The 27,615-nt window shown below is 40.2% G+C and overlaps 1 protein-coding gene across 4 annotated transcripts in view; it reads left to right on the forward strand.

Annotated features, from left to right (window-relative positions):
* Rnf180 (ring finger protein 180) overlaps positions 1 to 27,615 on the forward strand; it is a 150,563-nt gene that overhangs the window by 113,870 nt on the left and 9,078 nt on the right. For all 4 annotated transcript variants that reach the window (XM_041663756.1, XM_041663754.1, XM_041663753.1 and 1 more), the window contains exon 7: positions 2,667 to 2,792. In XM_041663756.1, coding sequence (XP_041519690.1) covers positions 2,667 to 2,792 — 126 coding nt within the window. The remainder of the gene's footprint in view (positions 1 to 2,666; positions 2,793 to 27,615) is intronic.

Below are 27,615 nucleotides of genomic sequence, written 5' to 3' on the forward strand. Positions count from 1 at the left end.
GTGAGCTCCCATTAGCTAAGGTAAGCTGTTTCAGTGGGTGTCCCCATTGCGGTCTTGACCTCTTTGCTCATATTCTCACTCTTCCTACTCTTCAACTGGATTTTGGGAGCTCAGCCTAGTGCTCTGCTGTGGACCTCTGCCGTAAGATAAGGTTTAATACATCTAAATAGTATTACAACCAGAAAGGACTTAAGGTCATTTCACCCAGTGGCTGCCAATCAACTCTAGCTGTGAATCAGAATCCTTCAAAGGGCTTGTTGGAGAGAACAGACCTAGAGCGCACATAAGCAGCGGCGCTGCCCTACACCGTCGGGATGGATGTGCCTTCTTAGCAGCATCTTAGCGATTTTGACACCTACCCAGGAATTTGAAAGGATAGATCTAACATAATACCCTTTAGACAGAATTAGATTCAATTAATCTCTATCCCTAAATACATCATCAAAGTACCAGGCACATAGCAGATCACAGACCACATTTTTTGCTGGCGATTAGGTGGGAAGTGGATATTAAAAGCAGCTCAGTGACTGATGGAAAGCCCCACAGTTAAAAAGCAAAAGCCCAGCTCTTACTAGGCCCAGCAGTAATTGCAGCAATACTTTCCTGATCTTCTCTTGTCCACATGCCTTTCTGATCAATCATGGCAGATAGAATCATCCAAAATGATCAGTCTCACTAAATCACGGCGTAGGCATGCTGGTGCACGCACAGGAACAATTGCCATTATAGCTGGCAAATTACAATTGCTCCAACCGTGTTTACCCTGAATGTGTTATCTAAGTATTTCGCTACGTTGCTTTTTAAAGAGCACACTGTTGAGTTCCGTAAAGCCCAGAAGAGAAGTACAGGCACCATTGTTGATGTTACTTTTCACATCTTCTCCCAGAAAAAAAAAAAAGCTTCTGGCTGGCTTTTACATTTCTTAAGTCTCTTTTACCAGAGTTCAATTATATTTTCAAATACGTTTTCAAATAAGAGAGAGTGTGTGATGGTGTCTCTGTTTACTGCATCACCATTTTAGAATTTGGTTACAATATTCCCAGGAGGAAGAGGGAGGAATGATAAGAATTCTTGAGTTAGGTGCTGTTTTTGTTTTGTTTATCTTGGCTCTAGCAGGACATCTTCATTACCTTACCACCTTGGTCCATTTATAAGACCATTTTAGAATGTTGTGTCATTTTTCATAATGGCCAACACAGTATCACCTAAAAGATTCTTGATTATGCAAATTAAATTAAATTAGACAAATTAAAATCATTAGTCCTGGGGGGAGGTGATGTTACCAGTCGTTCCATGGCTCTGTTCTCCTTTGCAGGATTGTGAAGGGCACAGAGGGTGTGAGATGGTGATGGTTTCTCTTAGCCAGGAGAGAGTTGTCTTGACTGAAGGGACTGTTTGTTGGCAGTGGACAGAGTGGGCCTTGTAAAATCATCTGTGCATTTCTGCAGAAGACCGCCCAAGGCTATCTACCCTGGAAGCACTGAAGTGTTTCAACACTTAAGGGACAAAGAATGCAGAAGCCAGAACAAGCCCAGCTTACATAAGCAGGCTAAAAATTCCCTTTTTTTTTTTTTTTTTTTTTTTTTGTAACTCATGTGCTTGAATTATTGGCCAACAGGTATAGCTCCAGAAATGGGGCTGGAGTTGGCTCTTTCACACATAGCCTCGCTTACCTAATTTTTCTCTTACACTGTCCCTTTAGTGTTAATGTAAGATTGCAAATTAGGTTTCTTTTTTTTATTTTTTACTTTCTTGAGAATCAACCTAAGGCAGTGTTAAGTGAAAACAGAGATTATGACGTGCAATTGGAATAGGCTGAGGCTCAGAAACAGAGGTAGGAAAGAAACTAAAGCCAGACCAGGTGCTACAGGGCCTCGTTTGGGGATGAAAGTAAGAGCAGGTTTGGTGGAGATGCTGGTTGTTTCTCTCTGTAGCCGTCAGCCCAGCACTTCCCTCTCCCAGGAGAGCTCCTGCATAGCAAAGTCAGCCTGGCTCTGCCTGTCTGCCCTGTGTGGCTCTGTGACTCTCAGACTGTCTACTGTTTGAAGAAAGACCATGGATAGCCTCTGGTTGGCCTGTGGGTGCTGCAAATAAATATTCCTTTTTTTTTTTAACTCATTAGAAAAGCTTCTCAAATACTGAGAATGCGTTTTTACATTTTTTTTAAAGGTCGCTCTGATTTGCAGCAGTACACGCTGTAAATGCCCAATACATCTTTCCAAAGAATTAAAAACATTATGAAATAAAAAGATTTGAAATGGATTTTCTTTTTGCTCTCACCCCTGAGCCCTGATCACGCTCTGGCTATACTGTTACCAAAGTGGTGAGACTTGGTTCTTTCCCGAAACTTGTCTATTTCTGTCCTTTTGTCTGCAGTCCTCTTGAAACAGACTGCAGTATGCCACCACCATCTCATTGCTTGGCATGGTTCCTGTTGCAAATGCTTCTCAGTAAACACACATTCTGTATGTGAGCATAGTTTTAAAGCTGCATCAAATAGAAATCTGGGTGACATATTTGAGATTTTTAAAAGTTAAATACATTTCTCTATTTACAGACTCAAAGAGATCCGAATTTATTATCAAAATCCTATGGTAATCTATCACATTCTTGCCGTTTTATCCAGATGAATGCTTAGAACGCTCTTTTCTTTCCTTTTACTTCAGAATTGAACAATGCCACAAAGACCTTCTTCACCAAGGAATATTTGAAAATAAAACAAAGCTTTCAGAAATCCAGTTCTGCCAAGTGGCCCCTGCCAAGCTGTAGGAAAGGATTCCATCTCTTTGGAGGTAAGAGAACCAGCCCAGAGCAAGCAGTGCCTGGGTCTGTCTGCACAGGTTCATGGCGGTGGCCTGACTAAAGTGTTGCCTGAGCTCTGTTTCTGCATTAGTCACTTTCAAGAATGTTGGTGCTCATCTCTTTGCTGAAAGAAAGCTACAAGTACATATGAAGAAAAGGAATGTTTATTTAGGGTTTTTTTTTTTAATGTATGTGTGTTCAGCATGCCAGAGAGGGCATCAGATCCTATTATAGATGGTTGTGGCCACCATGTGGGTGCTGGGAATTGAACTCAGGACCTCTGGAAGAGCAGCCAGTGCTCTTAACAACTGAGCCACCTTTCCAGCCCTGAAGAAAAGGAATCTTATATGTAAAAAGTAACTTGGAAAGACACCATGATTGAATTCACTCTGCCTGGGGATAGTGGTGGAGAAAGGTTTCAATGAGGCTGAGTCTTACAGCTCTAGACCAAGAAGTTCTAGTGCACAGTAGCCCGGGGGAGAGGGAGGTGCCAATAGGAACAACAAGGCACTATAGATTTCAGTGATGTACAAGAAAGAATTTTATGTGATTTTACCATAAAGGAATGACAAATATTTGAAGTGAAATATGTTTAACTTGATTTAAATATTACATAACATGGCACCTCATTAATGTGTATAATTTTTGTATTTTACCTATCCACTAAAATGCATGTAATTGAAAACAAATTGACTTCTCAACAAGTACCTAATTTGACAAACGCTGTACTTGGTAAAAGCAGAGCATCCTAGAAGATTAATAATTCACTTACTAATATATACTAAATTAATCTAGTTTTGATATCTTGCAATTGCACCTTAAGATTAGGAAAAGGAGGAAGGGACAGTGCCATATGCATAGAGTTTCACAGAGATTTACCATACTCTGGGAATACCAGTTACTGGGGTCAGGTCTACGTAACTTCTGTTTTGAGGTGTGTGTGTGGCCATATCATGTAGACATTAAATATAATTTCATCTTTTATAAAACTGTTATTTGTCAGAACATGAACAACCATTCAGTTTTGTTATTTGCTGTTTCTGTGTGTAGGGGTGTACATGTGTGTTCACCTGTGTGTGCAGATACACTCGCCCATGCTTATATGCAAGTGGAGGTCAATGTCAAGCGTCTTCCTCTCTCTTTTTTGGAGCCAGCGTGTCTTATTGAGCCTTGAACTCGCTGTTTTGGGTAGTCTGGCTTGCCTGGAATCTGTCTTTCCCCTCCCTCCAGCTCTGGAGATGAAATGCATGCTGCTGGACCTGGCTTCCACCTGGGCTCTGGGGATCCATGCTGCTGGACCTGGGCATCCATGCTGCTGGACCTGGGGATCCATGCTGCTGAACCTGGGCATCCATGCTGCTGGACCTGGGCATCCATACTGCTGGACCTGGCTTCCACCTGGGTGCCGGGGATTCGAACTCAGTTTCCCATGCTTTCACAGCAGTCACTTTACCCACGGAGCCATCTCCCTGCCCTGTATTTACCACTTATGACGTCATAAGGGGAAAGCCCGAGTATGGGAACCCTGTTCTCTAAAGACCTGGAAGAGCAGCCAAGCTCCTCCGAAGGTGTTCCCTGACCAAATCTGGTGTTTATTAATTTTGAAGAGAACCTTAACTTTTTGATTTCTGTAGAAACAAAGGCATAACCTCTCCCTCCACACAACATATTTTCTGACCTCCATTTTGAAGTTAAGAGATTCTTTAAAATGTATAGGTTGGTTTAATTTAGCGGTTTCCATAACCCAGTGTCTCTCAGCAGCTGTTGTGTTTTGTACATTAGCAGTTAAAAAATTCAAAGTCAACAAAGTACCATACAGAATCCAGATGCCCTGTGTATTTCTCATCTTCATGTGGCTCATTTTGTATATTACTTTACTCCCTCTTTAAAGACTTTATTTTTAAACTATGTTCCTATGACTATCTATTCCAATTTTCTTTTCTTTCTTTAGCATCTAAGCACATTTTAAAGCATACTGTACCTTTTTAGAGGTTTTCTGTGTCTGGACCTGGCCTTACTAAGTGTCTGCAGTGTTCTCTGATGACCTGAGACAAATCTTTTTTTTTTTTTATTTATTAAAGATTTCTGTCTCTTCCCCGCCACCGCCTCCCATATCCCTCCCCCTCCCCCAATCAACTCCCCTTCTCTCATCAGCCCAAAGAGCAGACTGGGTTCCCTGCCCTGTGGGAAGTCCAAGGACCACCCACCTCCTTCCAGGTCTAGTAAGGTGAACATCCAAACAGCCTAGGCTCTCACAAAGCCAGTACATGCAGTAGAATCAAAACCCAGTGCCATTGTTCTTGACTTCTCAGCAGTCCTCATTGTCCACTATGTTCAGTGAGTTCGGTTTTATCCCATGCTTTTTCAGACCCAGTCCAGCTGGCCTTGGTGAATTCCCAAAAGAACATCCCCATTGTCTCAGTGTGTGGGTGCACCCCTCACAGTCCTGAGTTCCTTGCTCGTGCTCTCTCTCCTTCTGCTCCTGATTTGGACCTTGGGGTTATAGTCCGGTGCTCCAATGTGGGTCTCTGTCTCTGTCTCCTTTCATCGCCTGATGAAGGTTAATATCCAGGAGGATGCCTATATGTTTTTCTTTGGGTTCACCTTCTTATTTAGCTTCTCTAGGATTATGAATTATAGGCTCAATGTCCTTTATTTATGGCTAGAAACCAAATATGAGTGAGTACATCCCATGTTCCTCTTTTTGGGTCTGGCTTACCTCACTCAGGAGACAAATCTTAAACTGCCATGTCAGCCGGCGCATGGCTCAGCTTAGTACAAACCGCTGGCTCCCGGCTTCAGCCTGCAGGCAGTGACGGGAAGCCAGGTCTCTGTACACCAGAGCTGGCCCAGGAGACTGTGGGACTAGGAAGCTGTGTCTGGCTCCGTGCTTGTGTTTGGGGAACGTTTTTTTTTTTTTTTTTTTTTTTTTTAAGCTTTCTCAGGTCCTAAGTGGAAGTATGTGCCCCCTCATTGAACAATAGTTTTATATAAAGAATAGTACTTGCTTTTCATACACAGAAAGGATATTACTTTGCACGTTTCCCTCAATGTTTAGGTCCTGCCTGGTGTGGTTTCTAATGTGTGACTTCTTGCTAGGACTCTGCTAAAGTGTACATCTGTCAGATTGTGTATGTGTGTTAACGCACTGGAATCCTAACACTCCCAGCCTGCTGCCACTACAAATAACACTCGCCTGAATATTTTACCGTAGACCCCTGAGCATCCTTGCTGACGCGTAGGCTCAGGAGCAGCAGTCTGGATCATAGAGTTCAAATCTCCCTGTGCAAACTATGCTGCAGTTCTCCCAATGGCCAGGTTGGGCAGTTCCTGTTAGCATGTGGAAGAGCCCAGGACTGTGACAAATGACAGCTGTTGGCAGATGCAGCCTGCTTGTTACTGGTGTTTGTGTTTTACAATCCCTCACAGTTTGAGACCTGTTAACATGTACGTTCATCTTTTGAGTGCCTCTTTACAGCTGTTTTGTTTACCTTTCTAATCAGCTGTTTTCTAGGATTTGTTACGCTTTTTATTTTACATTTTACTTGCATTGATGTTAATATTCCTCACTGGATATAGACACTACAAATGTATTACCCCTTTTATCATCTATATAAAAAGTTGTATTAGTATCCCTCATTGTAAAAATTCTAACTTTGATGTAATCAAATCCATGTTGTTTGATCTTTTATACTATAGTTTTTAATTTTAAAACTTCTTTCTCATGCCAAGATCACAAAAAAAAGCACTTAGGTTTTTTTCTCTATTTATATTGTTGCTTTTTAGCTTTCTTGTTAAGCTTTATTCCAAAGATACCTCTTATAGTGTATTTGCAAAGAGTTCAGATCTTCTTTTCAAATGATAATCCACTTTCCCCCAGTATCTATTTTACAGTATCATTGCATGTTAAAATTATTTCTGAACTGTTTGAGAGAAACATAGGCGATTGTGAGAGTATTCCTACCTAACAACTTGACTAAATTTTCCAAGTCATTGGGAGCTTTCAATAAGACAATCGTTGTTGTCTTTAATAATGACAGAACATCTTGAAATCAGTGCACATACTTTTTTCTATTTTCTTGCCAAACTTCATGAGCTGGAACTTCTGTCTGATTTTAAACAAAAACAAACAACAAAAGATAAGCTAGCACCTCCCAGATTTTTGAGGAAGCATTTGAAACATTTATCATGGAGTCTTAGGTGTTTCAAGCGAAGCGTGCACCCCTTTGCTAGGAATGATCTCACCTTTCCTACTTTGCTGACGATTATTCCTGCAGTTCTCACTCTGGGACTGTTTTCCTCCTGCCGTGAAGCACACACAGCTCTCACTCCACAGTCTCTGCAATGTGCTCCTCGAGTGGATTGTGATCAGTTTTCTCGTGTTAAATTCCTGCTCTGCTCTAGGGATAAATTTAGCTTGATCATTTTGCATACTGATAGATTTGGTTAATATCTCAGAATTTTGTATTTGTATTTATAAGATTTTATCTTTTCATTAGAGAATGTGTCCAATTTTTCCTATTTTCAAATTTGTTGTGATAAAATTGTTTATAATATCTTACTATATCTCACTCTATCTAGTGACTATAGATACTGCTGTCTTTGCGTCCCTATTATTTACAGATGCCCCGCCCTGTAGCTTCTGTCCCAGTCTTGCCGGATTTGTCAGTTGTTTTGTCCTGCTATCAGCTCTTACCGAGGTGCTGTTTCTTTCCTTCATCTCTTTCTGTCTCCTGCTTAGGTTTTGCTTTACTCCCTTTGCCTACTCCTGTCTTTTGTTCTCTACTAAGATGATTCATCCCTTGTTAACTTTTAACCTTTTTACTGTATTATTTAAGGACATAAATTTTCCTCTCATGTATTTTTTTTTACCCTTGATTCCTAATTACTTTCACCTGAAATCACATGCAATTTCATGCTAATCGGGTCTTCTTAATTAAAATAGCCTACAAAGCAGGTTCATGTTAGACACGCCGGGTATTATCTCCTCGCTGCATCACAGAACTCAGCAGCCTGTGTCATCTGCGCTGTCAGTCGGTCTCCTCAGAAGCTGTGTTCCAGCTTCGTTTCTCTGAGTTTCTGAATTCGGGGAGAGAGGAAGAGGGAGAGAGAGAAAGATGGAAGAGGGAGCTTCTGGGGAAAAAACAAACATTCCTATAGATCCAGATGTTAGTTTTGGGAGGGAAAATATGACATTGTTACAGATTTTTCTAACCACAGCAGCTTACATCAACAGTTGTGAATTCATGCAGCCGTAAAATCAGCTCATGTAGACGCGTTCTATCATAACTTATGAAATAGTATATACTGAGCAAGCAGATGTCTTTTGAATCACTTTCTTCTCACAAACATATACTTCATGGGTGTGTGTATTTGATAATATTTTCAGAAAAGAAATGGAAATCATCCAGTAAAATGTAAAACGAAAGTTTGCTTTATCAAGTCTAGCTGCGCTGAGGGGACGCGGTGCCTTCCACTTCCAGACAATTCCTGCTATTTTATTAGTGTCCGCCTGACATGGTTTGCAGTCACATTGTTAGTACCAAAACACCAGTTAAATACGTGTGTGAGGGAGAGATATTCAAAATGCTGCATCTGTTTCCTTGTAACGTATATTTGTGCAAACAGAAACCATCTGAGAAATTGTACTAAAATCTTCTGACAATTAAAAATACAAAAAAGCTCCACATTGAATTTTTCCCCCCTATACTTGTGACAGAATTGAAAACCAGATGTTAGAATTTAGAAACCTACACCCTGATTTCGTTGGCCGCAACAAAACATACCCCTGAAGTGCAGTTGTCTGGGGTGTATGTCCGACAGATGCGTCCCTCTCTCAGCAAAGCCCAGGGAACTGTGTTATTTGTTGATTAGTTTTTCTGGAGGTGTTAGATTGGATCTGCAAGTTCAAACATGTTCCGTATAAAGCAAAGGATACCCTCATGATAAAGAATGCCTGTCGGTAATAGAAAACAACAACACACATGCCCAATTAAAAAGCATGAGTTTGAACATAGCTTAGAAATCACCTTCTCAGAAAGTTAGAGGGGAAACTTAGAGCCATTTTCAACGTGCTGTTGACTTAGCGGCATCTTTTACCTTCTGCCTTTACAGCTACCCTAAATAGCAATAGTTCTATTCCTGGAAACTTTGTGGGGGGCAGTCCTATGAATTCTGAAGTTTATTTTCTTCCTTTCTTTTTATTTTGGTAGAGCTGGGCTCTGTTTTCACCAGAGTCACTTAAAATTGGACATCTTTCTTCAGAAGCCACTCTTCTAGCAAGGCCTGCATCAGCACATACTACTTTAAAAGCAAGTTGTTAGATGAAATCCCATTCACATGCAAAGTCCTGATGGGTAGGAGAGGATGGATAAGGTACCTTCACTGTCACCATGTGCCTCAGCAGTCACCTAGGAAGACAGACATCTAGACTCTGCTTGTCACATGCGTGACAGGGAACTCAGCCTCTTTCAGAGGAAGCTGGTCCTTTTTAACAACTCTGTAGATGAAACTCTGCATTAATTGAAACCTGCTTCCCATTCTTTGGCTCATGTCTATCTTAGTGTATTTGACTGTTCTTCCACGTACAGACTCATACAATAGCCCAAGTGTCTTCTGCTCCACAGAAAACACCACGTTACTTCAGCTGTTCCCCAAAGCTCTCAACAGCCTGGTTACCAATTTCAGGGATGCAGGAAAAGCAAAGATGATACCAATTGCATGCTGATAAACTAACTGCCCATGTGGAGCCGGATTTGGTAGATGAATCATTAGTATGATGCATGCCTGTTAAATGATGTGAAGTGCTAACTCCCATTTATCCAGGTTATTTCTATTTCTTTTCCAAGTTTACTGTAATTCTGGTATTGAACTATTGAGTGCATGATCTGTGTATAAGGCTAAATAGTTCAGGTAGGCAATGACTCAAAATTAAATCACTCTTTGCTTCTCTCTTAAGCTTATGAGACACATGCATTTTAATGTAAATTGTACATTTTATCCAAATAGCTCTTCATAACTATTTAAAAATGCCCAACCAGATTTTAGTCTCTCAATCCTTGTCTCCTTGTCTTTCCCTTTCTGCTTTAGTGACACAGCACATACACTCACTCGCAGGTAATACACAGAACAGGTACACACAGAGCCCGCCCTTCCACTGTTTTACCTTTAGAGAATTTACTTGGCTACCTATCAGGTTGCATATTGGTAGGAAATGGCTGCCTGCATTTGTGTGTTTGTGTGTGTGTGTGTGTGTATACACATGTTCAAAAATCTACCCATAGGACCATAGAACCCCTGAAATTAGCACAGAAAACAAATTATTCTGGTAGGAAAAGCTGGTATTGACGTATATAGTCATAATACTGTGCACTAGTCCCAGTGTTTTCCCTGAGTTCCAAGTAGAATAGACGGCACATGAAATGGTGAAGTGTATAAGGTACTAATAAGTATTTTGTTGAACCTTTGATGAGAAGCTAGAAAAAAACTAACTGTTGATATCAATAAGCAAATGCTGTTGGACTTAAAAAGAGCTTCATTAAGTATTCAATATTCTAAAGCCGTCTAATATGAAACTGCCTTCCTACACACAGTGAAGAATTCGTGCACTCATGGTAACCATCCTGAGAAACATGCTCATTCTTGGGAGGTGGGACTTAAGTGAATCGGATGTGTGAAGTGAGATGGCGGGAAAGTATACTTCATTGTATGTCACCATCATGGTGTGTAGAACACACGTGTATGTGGTGGTGGTACTCAGCCCTGCGTGTAGAGACAGAGGCAGTGGGACTATCTGTGAGGATGCGGATAGGTCTCTGCAGTTGCTGCCAGATGTTGTCCTAAGGTTTTATCCCCAATAATTAGAAAATTTATAGATGACCTTTTGTGGTGGGCCTGTGGCGTTTGAGACATAGTATGAAAAAGCAATGGGGATCTGCCCTCTCCTGCATCAGCACTGGAGGAGTAGAAGTGTCTCTTGTTCCACAGGAACAGGGATGGCACTGGGAGATGAGATTACTAGAGCGACGTGGCTTCAACTTCTGAACACAGGGGGGCTGGTAGCTGCCAGCCCCAGGGAAGAGCAGGGCAGAAGCTGGGCTTCTTGCTTCTGACATAGAAAACAGTGGAAACTGTTAAACCTGAAAATCATGAGGAGAATTAACAGCAAGCTGCCTGTTGGGGTGCATCCAGGACTGGCCAGCCAGCTGTCTCACCCTAAATCAGGATTTGAGAGAGCAGCCCCTGTGGTTTCTTTAGGTTCCTTTTATAGGAGAGATAAGGTGTTCACAGGGCGAGAGAGTTGGCTGTTACACATTCTTAGAAAAATATAATGAAAGGGGAGGAACAAGGTGGTGGATTTAGTGTAGGCTGAAAAACATGTTTTGCAGCTTACATCAGATCTACGGAACTTATTCTTAATTGTCTTAACTGCAAACAGAAACCGCAACCTGCAAGGTGTACTGTCCTGTGTTGGTCCCACAGAAACGTCTTTTTTAAGTAGGATATGGTAAGGGCTCTCAAGCCATCGTCCTCAGTGTCAGTTCTGGGCAAATGATCAGTGCCAAAGTCACGTTCATAACTGAGCACATGAGAGAGCTGTGGAGTTCACAAAGGGTAGGTGAGCGAAAATTCCAGTACATTGAGGGACACCTCCCCACGCCAGAAAAACTAGTCTTGCTGGTTGTGTGCCCGAGTCTAAAGAGCATACTTGCCATGCGTTGAGAACTCGGTAGCAGTGAGAGAAGTCAGCAGGGTTTTGATAGCTATGTGGACTTGCACCTCTGATGGAAACCAGATCAGAGCCTGTTTTCTCACAAGGCAGCAGCTGGGAGCCAGGTCAGCTCTAGAAGCCTGCTCAAAGGGCAAGTGACTTTCTTCCAGTTTGACTGTGTAGGACTCAGATCATCCTGGAGTGATGGACCTGCAGCATATACACACTATGGATCCTCCTTAAAGCATCCCCTGTTGTAAACCTACACAGACTGGGAAGGTAAAGAGGTGTCTTACCTCTAGAAAGCATGACTTTCAGATGAAAGGAGCTAAAGGCCCCTAAAATGTCAGCATGAAGAGTTGAGAGAAAATGACTAACACAGAGAAAGCACAAAATAGGGGGAAATATCCCTAAATTATGTAGTTGTTAGTATTAGCCAACCAGCGCTTTATCATAACTGTTGGGAAAATAACCCTTCCTTCTGCCTTCTTCTGGTAGTTTGCCAAAATAATAAACACAAAGGGAAAAGGGGAAGGTCTCCAAATTGTGTTCTCTGGGCCTTTTAGAAAACACAGATCTGTTCCTCTGGCTATGTGCATTTAGATCTATCAGTATGGTGATATTGGAGACACAAAAAGAATGGGCTCAGTTTAAAAGGAATGCCCCCACAGATTTTACCTAGAAGTCAGCATGTCATTGGCAATGCTGCAAGCAGACAGGCTAAGGGCAGGATTTTTGCAAATAGCACAAATGTGTGTTTTGAGCAAACTAAGAACATGATGTAAACTGAGGTAGCTTCAAGGACACATAATAGAAAATGATCCAAAAAAGAAGAAAGCCAAACAGACAGGTGGTAAGGTCCCACCGAAGCCCTGGCCTCCGCCGCCCAGAGCAGCACATTTTCTGGGGAAGTCAGTGGAAGGACCCTCAGCTACTAGACCTCGTTCCCATGAAGTCATAGCATAGTAAGTGTGAATAAATAAACAAAAGACCTTTGTAGTAACTCACCAAGATGAAGAAAACTATGGACAGGGTAGGCAAACGAGAGAAAAACTCTAATAGAACCCGGGCTGGGGAGATGCTCAGTGGTGAAGAGCACCCACTGGCTGCCTTTGGAGAGGATCCTGGTTCGGTTCCCAGTACCCACATGGCAGCTCACAACCCTTTATAACCCCAGTTCCGGGGGACTTGATGACTTGATGCTTTCTGGCCTCTTCAAGAAATGCATGCACACACATACACACACACGCACATACACATAGACAAATACTCATACACATGTAATAAAAATAATCTTTTTAAAACTTTATAATGAAGATTATAAAAAACATGTAAAACAGGTATTACAGAACTACAATGCAAGTTTGTTTCTGGAATGTATTAATTCTGATTAGTTTTGATGTATGGTATTTTATTTATTTTTAAGTATTTTTATATATAAGGTTTATGAAAAATGTTTGAGCTGCAGAATGGGTAGTACATGGTGTGTTGCTGGTTCAGGGAGTCCCTAATGAGACAGAAATGAGACTGACTCACTGTCAGAATTTTTGCAAACCTGATCAAAGATATTAACATGTGTGGGTGACTCTCATCAAGGCCTAATGGAGCTATCCCCAGAGAAGGCCTGGTCAGTCTGCTGAACCCCAAAAGCAAAAGGTCTCAGAAGCATTCAGGAAAAACAGTGGCAAAAGCAGGGAAGGTGGCTGACCTCTAAACAGAAACCAGTGCCCAGAAGATACAGAATGGCATATTTAATGTACTGTGCTTAAAAAACAAACAAACAAAAATAAACCTGTTGGCTGTCCAAGAAAATCAGCTTTTCAGGCTTCCAGCAAAGCTGCACTCTCTGCATGGTGTTTTTTAGAGCAGTGGAAATCACTCAGCAGGAGGGAGGAGACAGGACTTATGTTTAAGAACCTGCGAACATTCCCTCTTTAAGTTCAGCAGCAGTAATAGCCTTTGAGTTTAAACACTGGCGACCAAATATGTAATAGTGACAGCCAAGTCAATAAGTAAAGTTTAACTGCTTGTAGTGGTCTCACATTGTTTGGGGCGTGGTGACAGTACTCATTAACAGTACACTGTCATGAATCAAATTTGCATATTTACTGCATAGGGAAACTACACAAGGAAAAAGGAAGGTAAAAGAGTCTCATGTCTCTAAGTCCTCTCCCTGCAGTTCTAGTCACTCAAGCCAGGCATTCTATTCAGTATCTGATCCGTCCTCAGAACGACAGGGGACGTCTGAGAAGCTGTCACAGCCAGTAGGGCTAAGAAGACAGACTCATTAAATATAACAGCCCATTGTCGATGAAAGCAAGCAAATCTATACCAGGCAACACTAGACTATAGACTGTAACAATACCATGCTAATGCAGGTTCATTGTGTCGTACAGTGTCCTGCTATGAAATATTACTAATAAGGAAAACTGAGTACGGGACTAGATAGGATCTCTCTGCTATCTTGTAACTTTTTGTAAATGTGAAGCTGTTCAAAGTTTAAAATTCACTAAAAACACAGCTAATATGGAGAAAATTAATCCATCGGAAAACAATGAGAAAAGGGGGTGAAGACCAGGAACAGCAAATATGAGCATTCAAATTACAAGAGCTGACTAGGATGCTATTTATAAGACTATTTAAATAGAAAAGTACAAAAATATTGACTGGGAAAACAGAAAAAGGAAACCCGCGTGCGGGCACATACACCATGTGCACGTGTGTACACACACACACACACACACACACACACGATGTTGATCTTTGCCCAGGGAGAGGAATAGCTAATCTGAAAGGCTAAAGTTTACCCATCAGTGGAACAGAATGATGAGAATGATGACTTGGGCTCTGTTCATAGTCTGCCGTGGAGTACTGTTGCCTAGGCAGATGCCCTCGTGTGCCCTCTGTGAATCTAAATAAGCCTTTCTGAAGCCTGCCTGCTGTTCTCCTCCTCTTCTGCCTGTCATGGATTTCAGTGACAGAAGGAACACTCACATCCTTCTGAGTCAGTTCTATCCATGAAGCTGGGTGGACTGAGAAGACTGGGAACCTGGGCTACCATTGGCTTAGGCTGACCGGCCAGCAGGCCCCCAGGTATATGCTTGTCTCTGCCTCCCAAGTGATAGGGATTTCAGCACCATTATCAGTTCTCCACATGGAGCTCAAACTTGTGCAGCAGCTTAACAACCGACCTATTCCGGTGTATTCAACTAAAACACAGACTTTTAGTTATTTTCACATAAAGTACCTGACAAGCTAAAGGTTGTTTTATTGTTTTTGGTGTTGAAGAAAAGATGACTGATTATGTTTCTATTCTTTCATACGTAGATTTTAAATGCCTTAGGTATATCTCAGACCAATTAGCTTAAAACCTCTGGAGATGAAACTCATCCTCCTTAAGGGCTTCTGTTGCTGTTGCTAAATAGCACGATCTAAAGCCACTTGGGGAGAAAATGGTTTATTATACTTCCAGGGCAAAATGGTTTATTATACTTCCCTGGAGGGGAAGTCAGGGCAAAAACTCAAGCAGGGGGGGAGCTTGGAGACAGGAACTGATACAGAGGCCATGGAAGGGTGCTGTTTATTGCCCTGCTTGCAGAGCTTCCTCAGCCTGTTTTCCTATGCCATCCAGGTTCTGCCTAGGGGCAGAATCCCCCACCATGAGCAGAGCCCTTACCTATCAATCATTAATCAAGACAAGGTCCCCCAGGGTTGCTTGTCAGCCATCTTAGGAAGTCATCTTCTTAGTAATGGTTTCCTTCTCTCGCTTGACTCCAGCTTGTGTCAAGCTGAGAAAAAACTAGGAAGGAAGCATAGAACGATCTACATATGAGCCAGATGATGGGGAAGAAGTGTGCAAAATGCTGTCTTCAGTACAAATCCATAATAAAGAGCACGGCGTGTTAACAAGTAGCTCTGGAGGTAATCACAGAAGGGCAAGAGAGAGCCCATAGGAAAAGAGAAGTGTCTTAAGGAAAGGGAAGCCTCAGCTTCTTTCCTTTGAAGATGCGAGAAATGTGCATGGTTAGAGATGTTTGCGCATTTCAGACCGCGCTGCAGCTAACGGTGCTGCTAACATGATTTACCCTGCTGCAATACAGCCACTTGCATAGATTCTATAGTGCTGGTGCCTAATGCAGAAGAACACTAATGGGTGCTATGTGGTGATACTTTGTGATCTAACAAATAAAGCTTGCCTGAAGAACAGAGTGCAGAGCTAAGCCACTAGATAACCGTAGAGGCCAGGCAGTGGTGCCTCACAACTTTAATCCCTACACTCGGGAGGCAGAGGCAGGTGGATCTTTATGAGTTCAAGGCCAGCCTGGGCTATGTGAGCTTGATTCAGTCTAAAAGAGAAATAGAGCCAAGTGGTAATGGCTCACACTTTTAATCTCAGTTTTTGGCAGTCACACGCCTTTAGTCCCAGCACTAGAAAAGTGAAGACTGGAAGGGATATGGCTGGGTTTGAGAACGGAATATAAGGTGGAAGGAGATAGGAGCTCATTGCATTTAGTCTGAGGAATCGTAGGAACAGGATCACCCTTTTGGACTGAGGACTCAGTATAGGTAAAAGGTCTCTCTTGTGACTGGACTGCCTTACTTCTCTGATCTTTCAGCATTTACCCTAATATCTGACTCCAGTTGTTATTATTAAGACCAATTAGAATTAGCACAACAGTGGTATACTCACAAATTTCAACACCTATTAAAGTATGAGTTTATTAAATATTACAGGGTCAGATGAAAATGTTTTAAAGTTCACAGTGTAATTTCTCAGTGAAACCCATGCACAACTGAACATTTTAAAACTGAAACCCCTCACCTTGTCCAGTATCAAGATTGTCTTAACAGATTACAGTTTTATTAATTAAAAAACAAAATGTTAGGTGCAGAACATCTTTGCAGATATGCTGGAAATAAACGATTTTAACAAGCAAAGTATTACTGTACATTATGCTTCAAGTTTTCTATGGTTGTACTGAAATAGTGATTTTATGAAAAAGTAATGAATAACAGTTTTGGCAATATAAAAGCTGCAGTACTGTTACCAGTTAAAATATACATTCTGCATTTCTGTTGTGCTGAAATATTTTAGAGATTGACTGAACATAATGCAAGGTTCTGGGTAAACTATAGGTTTTATGTTATAATTTGAAAATATTTACTTTATAACATTTCATCCTCAATCTTACCTTTAAACATATTTGATCCTGACCAAAGAAATCATTGATAGATTCTGTTAAGACCATTTTCTTTTATTAATTTTTCTGATTTAAATAAAAGACTCTAATTTCTCAAAATATTCCAAAAAGAATTGAAATTTTTAATCCATCCTAGAATAGCTAGTATGTATTTTAGTTATTTTAGTCCATATTCTTTATATGATATGCCCTAGGAGTTCACATGCATCAAAAGAAAGCAGATAAGTAAATTCAGTCTCAAAGAAAATTATACACACAAAAACCTGGTAGCTCTAAATGAGGCTTTCAAGCTTTAGTTGATAACATGGCTGTCAAGTGAGCACTGCCTCAGTCAAGAACTCTATGAGCCTTTGGAAGAGGACATAACAAAGCACTTGTGCTATTGCCCAAACTCTGCAAAGAAAAGCAGTCTCTCACACAAGTGATAATGTGGCATCATAAACTGAGCTGCCATTGAATTAGCAGTCTGACTTTTCTGAATATTTCCCATTCTTGTGGAATTCACAACACTTAACTAGAATCAGAAAATCACTGCATACATCAAAAAATAGAAAATATATTCCTTTATTTCCCAACTATGTAGATTATAAAGCTGGCTGCTAGATGGGAATGCTTGGGATGACTTACCCACCAATTTTATATATGTAGACTTACATCAATTGCTTTGATTTGAAATGGATCCCACTGCTTTAAAGATGCTATAAGCTATGATGTATAAGATGGATTTGTCCAATAATAAGCTTTAGTTATGATTGTCTATTTTCTGCTCATTTATTCATCTAGTTGAGAAGAGACTGCCAGACACCTGGCCGCTCCAGTGCTCCCAGAGGTCTGCTTCTGTGTCAATGCTCACCAGTTCTGCTAAGCTCTCAGAGCTGACACATCCATCCCAACAGGCACACATCCGGTAGTCCCAGACATTTGTACCCACACCGTTGGGAGCAGCTAAGGCTACAGATAGGGTAGAACATGAACTAACATTGCTCATTTAAATGTCACAAGGACTTTTAAATATCCCGTGTGTGTGTGTGTGTGTGTGTGTGTGTGTGTGCATGTATGTCTGTGCTAAGGATAAATATTTAACAAATAATTATCTTCCCCCATAAATACACACACACACACACACACACACACACACACACACGATAAACATAGTGATTTGAAAAATATTAATTATCTTCACAAAGAGCAGTGTTTGGTATATTTTTACATGAGATGCCTACAACACTGGTATCTTTCTTGTAGTTTTGGTTCATCTGGTCTTCAGTTCATAAGTAACCCATGGAAAGTTAACCAGACTCAAGCCTAAGATCTTTCTTGATTTTTATTGTGTAAAATGGAGACTTATGGTGGCTGAATCACTTGCTTAGGACCCAGAGCATTCTGGTCCATAAAATGCATGGGACCCTTTGAAGTATTTCCTGATAAACTCTTTTATGATATGGCACAAGGTAAGCAAAATTTGAGTTGAGACCTTGGGTTTAACTCCTGTCACAATTTCACCAATAAACTTAAAAGTATAGCATCTAATTACGTACATATAAATGGACAAATTGGTAAGATCTACTTTATCCTGAATTCAATATTAATGAAAGCAAGAAATAAATTTCTGTTTCTTAGTGAAGAAAATAATTTTACTGTATGGGAAAAGGTTCTCAAATTTGAATATGAAATGATTACGTTAAAATCTTTTGAGCTGAGAATGTAACTGAATGACAGAGTGTCTGCCTAATATGTGAAGGCCCTAAGTTCAATATCTAGGTCTAAGAAATTATAAAGAGGAAAAGAATAAATAGGCCTACATAAGCAGTACATTTAATAATATTAAGTTAAACCAATAGAAAAATGTTGGGGATATTTATTCATATCCTCAAAAGCAATCACCTAATTAACACTAGTCTCACTAAACCAGTGATTCTCAACCTTCCTAACACTACAGCCCTTTAGTACAGTTCCTCATGTTGTGGTGACCTCTCCCCAACCAGGAAATTATTTTTATTGCCACTTTATAATTACTTCATAACTGTAATTTTGCTACTTTTAAGAGTTGTAAAGTAAATATCTGATATTTCCAGTGGTCTTAAGTGACCCCTGTAAAATGGTCATTCAACCCTAAAGGGACCGCAGCTCACAGGTTGAGAACCACTACACTTTCATAAATGCTTTCATAATTTCCACTTGCTTTCTTTTTTAATAGAAAAATATACTTCTGGCATTTATCATGCTTACTTCAGAGTCTGAAATAAAATAAATCATGGTTTTCCTAATTGAGGCAAATTTTATACAGTTCATATAAACCTAGTTTGGGTAGAAATATAAACATATTATCATGCTGTGTGACCTAGTAGAACAAGAATTATATTACTCCAAAACTAAGAAAAATGGTTTCTGATATAATATAAAAGTGTGAAAAATTAAGGTCATGGCCCTGCCACTGATTGGTTCTTAATGGTTTTTAAAGGATTTTGAATCACCAAAGTGTCTGCTTTGATCACAGCGGGAAAACACTATGAAAAAGTAGTGGATTCCAATCAGAAACAAAGCTCTCTACATATATCTATTCCATCTATAGATGGTGTAGCAAATGTATATAGAAAGTCCCAAAGAATTGGAAGCCTGCAAAAGCTAATAAACCAATTTAGCAAGATAAAATATTGTCTGAAAAATCAGTTGTAGCTGTATGTCATAGCAAAGGCCTGTAATCCTAGCACTCAGCAAGCAGAGAGGCAGGAGGATTACAAGTTTGAAGTTAGTTTGTTATACTACCAGGTGTGAGCAATCCAAGATGATTATTTTTAAAGTGGTTTGAATACTATTTACAATAAAATAATAAAATGCCTGAAAATTATAAGATGGTTGACATTAAAAAATACAAATCAATGAAAAAACTCATGTAAATCAGTTAAACTTTTTAATGGTGGTAAAATATAAATACTATCTAAAGCTAGTTACAGTTCCAATGTGATGTATATCAGAATAGTAACAGCTCCTTTCTTAGAAATGAAAGAAAAATTCACAAATTCTTTACCAAATTTTCATTTGAATCATGAATAAATTAAGAGGTAAAAACTCTTAAGCTGGTGAGATGGTTCAGGGACAAAGGTGCATGGTGCCAAGCCTGATGACCTCATTCAGAGTTCAATTCCCTGGACCCAGATGGTGGAAGGAGAGAAGTTGTCTTCTGACCTCCAAAGGAGTGCTAGGGCTCGTGTGTGCAAACACACACACACACACACACACACACACACACACCAAATAAGAAACTTCAAGTAAATAAATACAATGCTAACAATTTACAAACTTACTGTAGAGAAATAGTAATTGAAACAGTCTAGTATGGTAAAAATAAATTCACCGATGAATTAGAGCATTCAAAAACACACCAGATATCTATGGACAGTTAGTTTTGACTGGATGCTGAGTAAGTTCATTTAATGAAGAATAACTTTTTCAGCAAATAAGGCAAAGGAGTGCAACACCTACATCATCACAGTAAAATGTCAACTTTGCATTGTGTTTGAATTACCACCTGTAAGTGTGAGCAGTTACTGAGCCTGTTAAAAATACATTATTCAGCATAATAAAATTTAGCTTTATATGAAGCAATGGCTCAAGTACAAGATGTAGGCATCATAAAATTCTACAAATAGACATAAGGCTAAGTCTTTAAGTTCAGTAGGTTCTTTAGATATATACAAACAACACAGCAAAAAAATAAAATAAGTAAATTGAACTTTGTCACAATTAAAATTCTGTGCAAAGCGTGTTTATCAAGAAAATTATAAAGACAATACGAGAGAACATGTTACATACCTCCCAAGCAGTTAATATCCATAACGTACAAAGAAACTTAGAACTCAGTAACAAGAAGGTAAGAAAGTCAGCTTTTGAAATGGGTCAAGGATTTGAATAGACATTTCTCCAAACAGAGCTTTGCAAGTGGCTAAGATATATTTTAAAGCTACTCAACATAATTTATTATTATGGAATTTAACATTACAAGATGATTTGGGCACGCTAGGATGGTAGCATCAATAATAACAGAAAATAGCAAATCCTAGCAAGGAAGAATTAAAATTCTTGTAACTTGCTAGCAAAATATAAAATGATGCAACCCGCCATGAAAAAATTGGAGGATCCTCAAAAGGCTAAATATAGGATTACCATGACTCTAGAGTTCTACTGGTAACTAAAAGAACTGAAACAAGAACTGAACCAAGATAGCTGTGTGCCAGTGTTCATTATTCCGTTATCCCCAGTAGCCAAATGGTAGGAACAAACCAAGTATCCGCCTGCACTTTAATAGATAAACAAAATGTGGCACCATGTACATAGAACAGATAAAATGAAAAAAAAAACATCCATGACAGCACACACCACAGTATGGACACACCAAGACAATCAAGGCACAAATATCTTATGATCTCACCGATATACCTAAAATAGGTAAGTTCATAGACTCAGAAAGAGGCTTAGAGATTACCACACTGGGAAAGGGGGAACTGGAGCTACTGCTTACTGACTATGTTTTTGTTTGAGGGTTATGTGAGGGTGTAATACTGTGGTGATGGTTACACAACCCTGTACATCTAATTAATATCATTGACTAAATTCTTCTGTTAAAAATGGTTAATGGCTGAGTACATCCCATGTTCCTCTTTTTTGGGGTCTGGCTTACCTCAGTGGCACTGGGTTTTGATCCTATTGCACGTACTGGCTTTGTGGGAGCCTAGGCTGTTTGGATGTTCACCTTACTAGACCTAGAAGGAGGTGGGAGGTCCTTGGACTCCCCACAGGGCAGGGAACCCTGACTGCTCTTTGGGCTGATGAGAGAGGGGGAGTTGATTGGGGGAGGGGGGAGGGAATGGGGGAGGGGGAGGGAAATGGGAGGCGGGGAGGAGACAGAAATCTTAAATAAATAAATAAATACATACAAATTTGTAAAATTGTATCCACAAAAAAAAAATGGTTAATGGCAAGTGTGAATTCTTTTTTTAATTTTAGGATAGTACTTCCTACTTGGTTATAGACCCAAAACATTTAATGAATAATTCAACCTGGTAAGTGATAGTGTCAAACATATTTTAGCTGTTCTAGATGGAAAGAAATCACATTTAGCTTCTTCAGTATAAAATGCCAACTTTTGCAGGGTTAATACATTTAACTCTGGGAGCCTAAAGATGCTGAAAATGAGATGGCATTTCAAACCCATTTGCACTAACTTTTCAAATATATTAGCCAGGCAAGTCTATACCTGTTTGTGACTATAAATATCACACTCCACCTCCACTCAGACCTACTTCTATCAGTCAACTTTCCACACATGAAAAGTCTTACATAATATGGAGAATGCAAAACAGTGAACCCCAGTGCTTTATCCTCGTGCGTGGTCCGTTCCATGTGAAAAGGAGGGCATGTCTCCTGAATGCTAGTCTCGGATCAGAGCTCTGCGGAGAGTGTTTGTTCGTGAGAACTACAGAATGTCTTTTCAGTTTATTCGTGGAAAGATTCCATCTCTGTTGAAAATACATTTGAAAGACGTGATCTGGGACATGCTCCAGTGCTATGCTAACTGCTTCTTTTTTCTATGAGATCTGTGCTCATTGGCAACCCCCCCCCCCATTCACACAGCAAATGCATTGTATAGAGAGTCACCGAGAACATACTGCAGGCTGCTGAGCCTGCAGAAATGCCTCAAAGGGAACTTTCAGTTGTGGAGCTTTCTACAATCCTTCATGGGAAAGATGAAATTGAACCATATTTTCTAGGAGGAAAGGTCACAGCCTTGTTATATAAGATATGAGAGTCATCATTCGGAGGTAAACTCTTTTTACGAGATAGAGTTTTAGAAGAAGCAGTCACTTTGGCTTCTGGAACTCTAATAGTTTTAATACTCCTTCTCAACCTAGTAGCAACTTGGGAACATTTTTAAGCATCTTTCTTGCTCCTTGATTTCACTGCAATTAATTTAAGAGGTTGTTTGTCTCATAAAGTAAAAGCAATCAGATTTGACTTCCATTTTTATTCACCTGTCCCTTGAATAATTTTATAGGTTAGGTCATTGTTTTTCATTAGAATTCATATTAACTCCAAAATGCCTTTCCCCAGACTGAAAGCCTGCTGGCTCCACATCGGCCTTTTCATTGGGACCCAGTAGAGCTGCATCCACCTGGCACATTACTGACTGGCTGCAGGGTGCAAGAAAAGACCCCCGCAGCATCTTACACTGATGAAAACGTCCACCTAGAAGCACACATTTGCAGTAATTGTGGAAGTCAAGTGTCATAGTGGTGCCTGGCTTCCACCTGCAGAGAAGTACAAATAAACCACAAACTGAGAACGAGACCAGAATACCTGTGAAGGATCCAAAATATAGCCCAGCTGTGAGAATTTTAGTTCAGTTCATTTGAATTGTATGTATAGAATAACGTTATAACAAATATGACTTGAGACTAGAAAACGTGAATGTTAAGTCAATTGATATTAAATTTTCCAGAGTCTCAGACAGAAGAAGTAAGCGTGATGTCCCAGACCAACACAGGAAGTTATCTGCATTAAAGTCACTAGTAGAAGGAACATCATCAGTTGCCTTCAATGAAGTGACCCTGGGTACATCAACCACACGCAGGGCAGGCCCTGTGCCCAGGAGTGGTTGGTCAACACAGATCAGGCTCCATATCATTGCGGTTTTGAGAGAGAGAAATAACATTAGTTGACTGAGTAGTGCGGTGGGAAGGACCTGGGAAGATTGGGGGAAGGAAAAGAATGCCATCAAAATATATTGTGTGAAATTCTCAAATAATAAATTGAAACATTATTTGTGGGTGATGCATCTGGGAAGACTACAGCTTCAGGTAATTTTATGGAATAGATTTATTAAAGTTTAAGGATTCTAATTTTATGCAAACTCTTCCTGAAACTAAATATTACAAGTTTTCCAGTGTCCAGAACTGTTAAGCCTGGAGATTTAACCCATTTGCAAGTTATCAAGATATTTAGCCTGTTTCATGGATTTATGTGACATACACAAGACTTCTGGACTGGTGACAATGTTAACCAGAATGGCAACCTTTGTGATAGCTGCCTGAGTCTCTTGCCTGTAGTGTATATATCTCACAGAGGGACAGATATTGTCTATGCATGTCATGGGATGAGATACATGGGGCAACACTGAGCTTATAAAACTATCTTGTATAACAAGCACTAAGTGTATATGTTCCAAGACTGTGCAAAGCACTCTCTGCTCCAGTAGGAACACTTTGTCTTCCACACTGTTTACTATACAAATATCATTGATGAGATAGTCAAGAATGCAGACAATATCTCTGCTTTCCAAATATGTTGACACACACACAAATGGAGGAGAAATCTCACCTACCAGCAAACATATTTTATGAAGGCGATAATGGCATTATATGCTAATCAGGCCCAAAACAGTAGAGCAGTATCAGCAGGTGCATCCCCTCTTTAATGTGAAGAAAATGCCACGTGGAATAGTAAAAGTGTGAGCCTGTAAACAAAAGTCAGTACATTCACGAACATTCATATGGCATTTATACTGTATATACAGATGTGATTTTACAAAAAAAAAAAAACCATAGGAAAATATATTGCTGATGTGGAAAGGTCATTGGTTAATTGATAAAGAAAACTGCTTGGCCCGATAGGTCAGAACATAGGTGGGTGGAGTAGACAGAACAGAATGCTGGGAAGATGGGAAGTGAGCTCAGATGCCATGCCTCTCCTCTCCAGGGCAGATGCGATGAAGCAAGCTGCCAGGTCAGACATGCTGAATCTTTCCCAGTAAGACTGGTACTACACAGATTACTAAATATGGGTTAGGCAAGATGTGAGAATTAGCCATTAAGAGACTAGAACTAATGGGCCAAACAGTGTTTAAAAGAATACAGTTTCCGTGTAATTATTTTGGGGCATAAGCTAGCCAAGCGGCCAGGAGCTGGGTGGCAGGAACACAGCCCGCAGCTCCCTTCAACATATTGCCTTGGCAGGTTTTTAAAAGTTATTCAAAATTAGGAGCTAGAGATTATTATGATAAATAAAATAAGCCAGGTGCGGAAAGACAGAATACCATGTTTCCTTTCGTACGATTAGCTTGTGTTTTAATTTTTATAGATGGGCGATCTTTGTAATGAAACAAAAAAAGGGATCATGAGAGGAGGTCTTAAGGCAGGGGAGATGCCTTAGTGGATAAAGCCCTTGCCAAATGAGTAGATGCTTCAGAGTTCTGATTGTCAGCACCCAACTATATACACAGGGCTTGAGGGAGGAGATGGGATCCCAGATGCATGCAGAACAGCTGTCTTCCTTCAGCATCCTGCTCTGCTCAGGAGAGACCTGGACTCAGTGAATGAAGTGGAGAGCATTCAGGGAAGATACTCAACAGGGACCTCAGTCTTCCACTGTCACTCACATACCCATCTCCACATGTGCGCACACGCAAACATGCACTCACACACGTATCCATGCAAAAATACTATAAACATGAAAAAGAAGTCTTAACTGAGAGAAGTGAAAAAGAAGGTAAGAGAATATGTGTAACATGAAAACAGAGAGGGCTGTTGGCGGGAGGAAGGGGACTCAGAGCATAGAGTGAAGTAGGAAGAGTGATAAGAACAGTGTATGAAGATACCACAATGAAACCTATGTACAGTATACACCAACTTTAAATGCTTTAAAAATTGTCCCACATTAGAAAAATCAAGGAATCTAGTTGAGTCTATCTGATTAGCAGACTAAGCAGGGTGGGGGGGGGGGCAATTATATAGCCATCCTAATAGGCAGAGAGAAGTGATTGAGTTGATAGAGTATGCAGAATATTGGTGTAAAATACAGATTTTAAGGTTCCTTGATGAGTACAATCTTCATAATACAATTTCTCACCCTTCCCTGCTAGAATAGATGGCTAAAGGCCTCAAGAATACGTGGAGTGCATGTCCCCATTGTGTTTACATTTAATACAGCATGATTGAAGTACACTAAACCTATCGGATCCTAGTTTAAACCGTGCATCAGAACCAAGTAACCCATCCTTGTGTCTCACAGTAGTTTGTGTGGTTTGTAAACGTGAACTCCAGGTTCAGAATCTTCTCACTCCAGATCTATTTCCAGAACAACAGGGTTGCAGATATTAAAGTACGAGTGTTGTCTTCATCATGCTTTCAGATGCATGGACTCCCAGATGATGCAGTTCTATGGCGCAAAGCATGGCTCCTGGGAAGCAGAAAAGACTTGTGGCTATTAACAGTGGTTTAGTGGCCCTCAGAGGCCAAAACCTATCAGATGAAGTCTTTAGCCATACCGTTTAATTCATCTTGCTACAAAGAAACCAAGGTTAAGTTAAATATAAATTAATTTACTGATTAAATGAAATAAATCAAACCTATCTCCTATGAGGATGATAATTTTTAAGAAATTGACAGTGTTCTAGACTGAATTTCTTTATGGCAGGCACCATGTCAAAACATCTTTAGATCTTTGCTAAATTATAGTTATATTCTCCATAAGATGGAATAAATTAGTTTTACCATGTGATGTTCTGACAATCTATTTAAGGTCAGCAACTGACTTCAAAAAAATCAATGACTCCGAAGGAAAATAGAAGCCATTTTAGCTAACAATAGTGAGCTTGCTGATTAATTCAGAAAAAATTGACATATGAACGGTAATAAAGGTTTCTCCTCTAATAAAATCGTGTGACTCTAACTTTTACTAGATGTTCTCTGTGGGCCAGCCTGATGCTTTATTTGTGTTGGTTCATCTCATCTTCGTGCTAGACACGGACTTTGCATGTGTACGGCCATCATTTTCCAGTGGAGCCTACATTAAACACTGAAGTTTGCACTCTGGTGTTTTCTAATACAATGTCATAGTTCACTTATTCCTACCAAATATCTATCTGTGAAGTGGCTTTTAGGCCAACTTTGATTTAGAAACTGCCGTTATCCCATGCAGTTGACGTCATTAGAAATCCCAGAGCTCGCTGTGAATTCCTACTTGCTCCCCTCTTGCCTAAAATCATTCAGAGAAAATGCAATTATCCAGCCAGTAATCATTATCTACTTCACACATGAGATCGTGTTCCATTCAATATGGTGTCATGGATTGTGTCTCCCTCACTGCCTCTCTTTGTTGTCGTTCACCGATACAGGATATAGGTACACAACTCTCTGGTGACACGAATAAGGTAGAATACGTTGTAACTGCACAAGAGTAAATTGCGGCTCTCTGGGCGTCCAGCACACGGAGCACTCCTCACAACGCATCATTCCTTGTTCTGCATCGCCTCTTTTGTTTTCTTACGTGAGCTTCCCTAGTGCAATACATATTAATACTATGCCGATGTGCTTTATTTTTGGCTCATCTGCTTGGAATGTAAATAATCCCAGCCTATACATTGTTCTTCTGGACCAGGGAAAACCATGTTTTAAATGCTCACAGTAATTTCTAATAGCAGTGTTACCTCATCTCTGGCCCGCATGGGTGAAGAAGCTGTTGAAAGGTGTGTAAACTGCTTTGAGATTATTTCTCTTGATGCATTTCGATAATATTTATGTGGGAGAAAAATGTCCCGCACTTCCTCTTACTCTACAACTGTAGTGACGTCAGTCTTGAAAGCAGAAAGCTGCAGATATTGGCATCCTCATATCTGATGCTTTCACACAGCGCAGGCCCCCAGGCTGAGTGCACAGTAGTGCAGCTCATCTGAATGGAGAGAGATAACACATCTGTGCTTATCTAAATAAAAGAAAAATGCATTTAAAAAATAATATTTTATGACCAAGCATGTTCCTGCTCTGTGCCATGACAGACTGAGCAGGGCAGAGACGCATGTGCAGACTGACCCTGGGCTTCAAGGAGAAAATATGGGCAGATTGAGCACAG

This window comes from Microtus oregoni, unplaced genomic scaffold (genome assembly GCF_018167655.1).
Source record: "Microtus oregoni isolate MIOR12 unplaced genomic scaffold, Mior012 000014F_ref0000157, whole genome shotgun sequence".
In the NCBI taxonomy this organism is placed as follows: Eukaryota; Metazoa; Chordata; class Mammalia; order Rodentia; family Cricetidae; genus Microtus; species Microtus oregoni.